Source organism: Etheostoma spectabile, chromosome 23 (genome assembly GCF_008692095.1).
Source record: "Etheostoma spectabile isolate EspeVRDwgs_2016 chromosome 23, UIUC_Espe_1.0, whole genome shotgun sequence".
Taxonomy (NCBI): Eukaryota; Metazoa; Chordata; class Actinopteri; order Perciformes; family Percidae; genus Etheostoma; species Etheostoma spectabile.
Window position 1 is genome coordinate 5,009,019 of NC_045755.1, and position 6,872 is coordinate 5,015,890.

Sequence of the window (6,872 nt, forward strand, 5' to 3'; positions counted from 1 at the left end):
TGTTTTGTTTGCGCGACATCTTTCTCGAAAGAAAGAGTGCGGCTGTTTTAAGTAGGCGCTGGATTAGATAAATGGGATGTGACAGGTGTGACCGCTGCCTTCAAGATGCCTGCTTCTTGGTCTCTCACTCTCTCTCTCTCTCTTACTCCATGTATCTGTCAACTCTCTCTCTCTCTCTCATTTCCTCTAATACCATCGCCTTTCTCTCATTTGCCTTTCGCTCTCTCTTTCTTTCTTTTTTTCTTTCTTTCTTTCTTTCTTTCATTGACTTCTACCCACTTATACTCCTTCTCTTTCCTCTGTCTCGGTGCATTTGCATGTCGCTGATGCAACTTGTAATCACAAAGCCGCTCATTTGAAGTCTGAATTTCCCTAATCTGAAGAACAGGAGAGGGTGAAGGAAAATAAATGAGGCAAGGAGGAAAGACAGGATCAGGTCGAGCCGTCACTAGGTCAGGTGGTGAGCGGAGAAGAGTAAAGTCTTTCAAGAGCTTTAAGATCACAAGACACGTCCCCCTCCCTCCCCCCCAGCGCAGCACAGCCCTTAGTCAGTGTGTTAGGAGCCTCCACAGCGACTGGTTGATGCCTCATCAGCGCGTCATATATACAACTGTTGAAGCCATATCATCGCTGTCACACTCTGTCCCTCCGTTACAATGCATGGGCAAGCGCACCGAGGAGAGAATTAGTGAATTATTGAGCGTGCTGACTTATTCAGAGTGTTGAAACACACAGCGCCAGAGAGAGAGCGAGAGAGAGAGAGTCAGTGGAGTGTAGAAAGTGATAGTGGTTGGCTGTACCTCTAATTCAGTGTTTGGCCACCGACAATGAAAGCCGTCGTCAATATTGAAAAACCACTGCGTGGCTTTATTCTTGAGGATTTTTTTCTTATCTCCTGCTCAAATGGATGAAAGTGAACTCTGCCTGTACGATAGAAAAGAATAGAATACTGGGGTCATCTGGGCTCTAGATGACTTCTTGTGGACTGTGATCTCAGTATGAAGTTCCACCTCCACCAGCAGCCTGCGAGTTAATGATTAAAAAACAATCTCCCCGCCCTAATACACAGTATTGTCATTAATATGGCTGGAACGTGCAAGTGTTAACCACAGCAACACACAGACAAAGAGAAGTGTGTGTGTGTGTGTGTGTGTGTGTGTGTGTGTGTGTGTGTGTCAGTCAGGTGGTGTGCTCCAGATTGTAGTTGGATGAGCCAAAGATTAACCATGTGGACCGTTGACCCTCCCATCTACAAAGAGCTGAGCTCACGGACCGACTCACTTGTTTCTGTAATTAAAGAGCAGAGCACACACCTTATAGGACACCTGTACGTGCATGTAGGAGGATACTGTACGCGCCTGAGTGTCTGTCGGTGCAATCAGAGCACGTCACTCGTCTATATGTGTACGTGTGACAAACTGGCAGTGTGTGTTCTCTTCTGAAGCTGACGCTGTCTTCCTTCTCAGTGTCACTGTTAATTGGGCTTAGCCTGCATTAAGTCTATCATGCGGGCTATCGAAACAAACACAGGTTTTATTTGGTCAAAGATTAAGGTGCTAGATGTTACTTACCAGTCAGCTGCTGTCGTGCTACTTCTTTTCTTACTGTTCATTCATCCCACTTTATCAAAAATGAATCATTAATGATCATTTAAAAGATGATAATAGCTTAAAGATCTCCATATCTACGTTTTAAGAAAAGTTGAATTACTTTATCAAAAAAGAGTGCTGGCGCCCAGTTAGCTCAGTTGGTAGAGTGGGTGCCCATATGTAGAGGCTCACTCCTCTACGAAGCAGGACCTGGTTTGACTCCAACATGCAGCCCTTTGCTGCATGTCATTCCCCCCATCTCTCTCCGCCCTTTCATGTTTTCAGCTGTCCTCTAAATAAAGGCCAAAAAAGAAAGGAAAAAAGCTCAGTTTTTCACAATTTTAGAAATTTTGTGTACTTTTTTCCATTTATGAGAGGATTATGATTTCTAAACGTCGTCACACTCAATGTTGTGACTGTGTAAACTTGAGACTCAAGACAGTAGGATCATTATTCCACATGACTGCTTGGCGAAAGCCACAGAGCTGTATATATTAAATGTATTTTTTTTTTATCATGCTGATTTGTTGTTTTGTCATTCTTTTCATGAATTTATGGAAATGATTTGAAATCTCTCCAACACTTGTTTTGGGATCTATTTTTTTTTGTGATTTTCCCGTTTGATGGAGTTGCATCCTCAGCATTAATTGCCACCAATTGTAGGAAAAATATAGCGCAGCGCTAAAAACTTGGGCTTGGGATGTGGTACAGCTGCGTTGGACGTCCCTCAAAGCCGAGCCGTTGAAGGCTTTGTAACGAAGAGTTTGAATGACTCTTAAGAGTGTGGAGTCTTTTTTGCTGCTGTTTCATGTGCTTGTTCTGTCAAGTACCTCCAAGTCAGTCAAATGCAGATTTCCGAGTATGTGAGAGAGACAGAAGAAGAAGAAGAAGAAGAAGAAGAAGAAGAAGAAGAAGAAGAAGAAGAGTGCCCTAACTTGAGATAACTGGCCAGGGATGACAGTTGGTTGCATTGAGCTATGAGATGCGGAGATGGAGAGAATAAAGAGAGCAAGAGAAGGAGAGGAGGATGGAGATAATGAAGGTTGAATGCCAGCTCCTCCTCCGCCTCCTTCTGCTTTTTTCTCACAGTTTGTTTATTTATGTCTTAAAGTTTAGGTCATTTTTGAATAGAGTGATTTACCTCTTCCTCTCTTTTCTCCCTCCTCCTTCCCTTCCAGGAGCGGGACTGCACTAAGGGAAGCTCTCTGAGTCCTTACCCCCAGCACAATGCTACCTCACCGGGCAAAGAGGATGGCGGAGGCGGAGGGCGGCCCTGCAGCGACGGAGGCTCGGCCACAGGTACCCTGGGGACTCCCGAGAGGCGCAAGGGCAGCCTGGCAGATGTGGTGGACACACTGAAACAACGCAAGATGGAGGAGCTGATCAAGAATGAGCCAGAAGGTCAGTGATGAAAGGGGACGCCTGTGTGGCCAGATGTGTGATCTGCAACTCCCCGCCATCTCTTTGGCTCCATGCCACTCCTTTATCACACTCTGTTGTCCCTTCTCTCATTTCTGTCTTGTTTTCTCTCTATCATTCTCCCTCTCTGCTATGAACCCACACACACCCAGTTGAGAGGCGAGCCTTTGTTTTTCCAGCATACAAACAGACGGCATCAGCTGCTTGGGCCTATTGTCCACCATGCTTTGCATATCTATCACAACCTGACAAATAAGATGTGTGTGTGTGTGTGTGTGTGTGTGTGTGTGTGTGTGTGTGTGTGTGTGTGTGTGTGTGTGTGTGTGTGTGTGTGTGTGTGTGGTGTATGCCGGAGTGTGTGAAAAGCCTGATTGCTTCACAAAACTCCCTTAACTCTTCAGATGTTTCCTGCCGTTACATTTCAAAGGGGGACATTCACGTTACCTTTCTGCTCAGAGAGGATTAAATGCATCCTTTCACCTTTCTTTCTGCCTTTGTCACCTTTGGGATAACACTTTCTGTCTCAGCCCTCAGACAAAGATTTTGCTCATTTTTGCCCAGGGCTACATAGCTTAGCTTTATTAGCACCCACATTTCATTCACAAATTTAGCCTCGGGCTAACAGTTGGGAGTCAAGAGATAAAATTAGCCCATGGCCAGCTCTAATTTGTTAATGGGCTGATACATGGGGGCTTACGTCACTATGAGATGCATGTGATAGTGATAATGTAATAGGAGATTACTAACAGGTGTCCATCTGATGGGATAATATGAATAACGCTGTGCTTTATTGGTGGAGGATTCCTTTCCTGCGCTACACAGGGAGGTCAGTGTCAGTTTCAAAACAGATCAGAGCAGATCAGAGGTCTTCATGGGTCCAAGTTTCTGGGGTAACCTACCCGAGCCCAACATGCATAAATATATATTTATATATTTTTTCAAACCTGATTCAAAGGGGTCATGAGCAAAGTCGAATCTCGACATGAACAAACCCAAGGATAAGGGCAGACATTTAGGCATGTTTATACATTTACATTTCTTTTTCATTGACAGTGACAAAGACATTTTTGCAGTTCAGAGCCTCAATGACAGATGCATGCTACATATCAACCACTAGATCTTCTTATACACTTCCACTATCCCCTTTTAGCTCCTAAATCCCCCACTGCTGTGCGCTGAGATTTCTTTTCAAACATCTCTGAACTGTGTGCAGCCTGTATGACACCATGCCCAAAAGGTGAAAGAAACAGTGCAGCAGTACAGTGTGTATTTGTCTCTTAAGTGTAGGTGTTCATGTGTTGGTGTGTGTTCCTGCAGTACATCAACAGGCTTTCATTTCAAGCTGCGATGTGCTAACCTTTTTTTTCTAGGCTTTTCTGTAAGGTTGTTAAAGCGGCCAAGACTGCTGGTCAGCTCTCGCCGTCTGGATGTTTTTATACCAGTCGATAAAGAGGCCTGTTGTGGCACATTTTACAGAGAAAAAGAAAAATGAAAGAAAACAAAAACAAACAAAAAACTGGACTGTTTGTCAAGCTGAGCTGTAATTGAGGTGTGTTTTGGGTTGTTCGCTGCTTCTCTGGACCTCGTAAACTGGCTGCACAAGAAAAGAAAAAAAACAACAATAATGGATCTTTATGAGTCAGCCAGCGCAGAAAGAGAGAGAGAGAGAAGGGGAGAGGGAGATGTAAAGACACAAGGAGGAAGAGAAAAGTGAAGGAGAGAGAGAGAGTAGTGTCTTCACAGACCCCATTAGCAGAGTGCCACAGTGGTGCGGCTTCCAAACCCACCCGGAGCATTATCTGCCCTACGTTTAAATGAAACGCGCTAACAAAAGGCCCCAGCGCCTCCAGACCCAGCACACACATACGCACACAAAAACCCAGGCCAAGCAAGAGAGAAAGGAAGAAAGAAAAGAGAGTAAAGGAAGAAAAGGGATGCTGATAAAAGATGAAGAGAGGCAGAGGGAAATGGAGGGGGGGGGGGGGGGGGACGAGGGGCGGTATTGAACGCGAGATAGAAATCCCTTTTTTGTGCCTGGCTAGCTATTGTTTGGCTGTGTGGCTCACAAAGGCCATTAGCAGCAAACAGCAGGTTAGGATGAAAATTTAATGAAGGCTTTAATCATTATGAAAGGCCTGGAATATTACTGCTCTCTTTCTCTCTGTTTTACACACACACACACACCCGCTCGCACACTGCTTCCAGCTGGATCAATGACACACACTCATACACACACACACACACACACATTTAGAGTGTAGGAGCATTAACACTAGGAGGGATGTGATAAGGGGCCAAAGACACAAAATGGGTCAGAAACCGATAAACATCTCGAAACAGAATGAGAAGCTCAACTTATCGTAGGCAAGCCCTGAGCTAGACCAACACACACACACACACACACACATACACACACACACACACACACACACACACACACACACACACACACAGAGACACAGAGACAATCACACAAGAATGGCTTAAGTTTGAAAGATATAGTTCTGCGTCTGTGGCTAGTGTTGCTCTACTTAGGCTAGATGAATGAAGCGTGGTAGATACTAGGTCAGTGTGTGTGTATGTTTATGTGTGAGTGAAATCGTGTGTGTGTGTGTGTGTGTGTGTGTGTGTGTGTGCTGTTTAAGCCTTTGGGAGCACATATACTTGTGTATTTGCATATGTATTTGTGACAGTGCACGTGTTTGTGTGTGTGTTATGGGAAGGATTGCATTTTGCATGCAAGGTGTGTTTGTGTGTGTTGGCTTCTAATAAATGACTAGCCATGTTGTCCCCCATGGCCTGGCCCAACCGTGCTCCACCGCTCTCCTGCTCTCTCCATTCATCTCATGTCTTACTACAACGGCCACCTGCTACCTGGAGATACACACTCTCTCTCTCGACCACACGCACACACACACAAAAATCTTAGTTGCCGTCTTCAGTAACACTTGAAGATTGACAGGGAGGGAAGAGCAATCATAGAATTACATGACACCGCCCGGTGGGTGGTTGTGTGTGTGTGTGTGTGTGTGTGTGTGTGTTTGGTGTGTGGTGTGTGTGTGTGTGTGTGTGTGTGGTGTGTGGGGTGTTTGTCATTCGTGGAATAATGAGAGCAGAGTGCAATGCAGGAGGGGTGGGGTTGAGAGTAGGCGGTGCTAAAAAACCCGGGTGCCAAATACGACACCAATACAGCTGAATGCAATACACACCTGGACAGCCTGAAACGAAACAACCTTACAGATAACGCAAACACACCTGTACAGCTGAACGCACATACACACCTGTACACATTCTTTGAACTCGCCATTTAACCCCTCGTGACCCCAGTGGCACAGAGCAAGGCCTAGTGAAAATCTATTAGCCCAGCAGTGGGAAAAGACATGTACCAGATAGATAGATAGATAGATAGATAGATAGATAGATAGATAGATATTACAAACTGCAGAATGAAAGAGAAGAAAAATGAGGGAAATTAAGAGGTGGAGAAACATCATTAAATAGGGCACAGATGTTCCCATCGGCCCCTCGAGTGGTGCCTCTACTGCCCTGGACTTGCACCACACACTCGGCCTCATTCGTCCTGTCCTGTCCTGTCCTGTCCTGTCTTGTCCTCTCCTCTCCTCTCCTCTTGCGTCGTGCTTTTCAACGTGGCATTCTCTCTCCAGCCTTGCGCTGACAATCATGGATGAAACTCCTTTCTACCATTCTCCCCGTCCAGATGAGCGTATTAGGGAGCTGAATAGTTGTTTGTGTGTGTGTGTGTGTGTGTGGTGTGTGTGTGTGTTGTGTGTGTGTGTGTGTTGTGTGTGTGTGTGTGTGTGTGTGTGTGTGTTGTGTGTGTGTGTGTGTGTGGTGTGTGTGTGT

The 6,872-nt window shown here is 45.4% G+C and overlaps 1 protein-coding gene across 10 annotated transcripts in view; it reads left to right on the plus strand.

Annotated features, from left to right (window-relative positions):
- sox5 (SRY-box transcription factor 5) overlaps positions 1–6,872 on the plus strand; it is a 260,812-nt gene that overhangs the window by 191,115 nt on the left and 62,825 nt on the right. For all 10 annotated transcript variants that reach the window (XM_032504960.1, XM_032504955.1, XM_032504964.1 and 7 more), the window contains one exon: positions 2,768–2,990. In XM_032504960.1, coding sequence (XP_032360851.1) covers positions 2,768–2,990 — 223 coding nt within the window. The remainder of the gene's footprint in view (positions 1–2,767; positions 2,991–6,872) is intronic.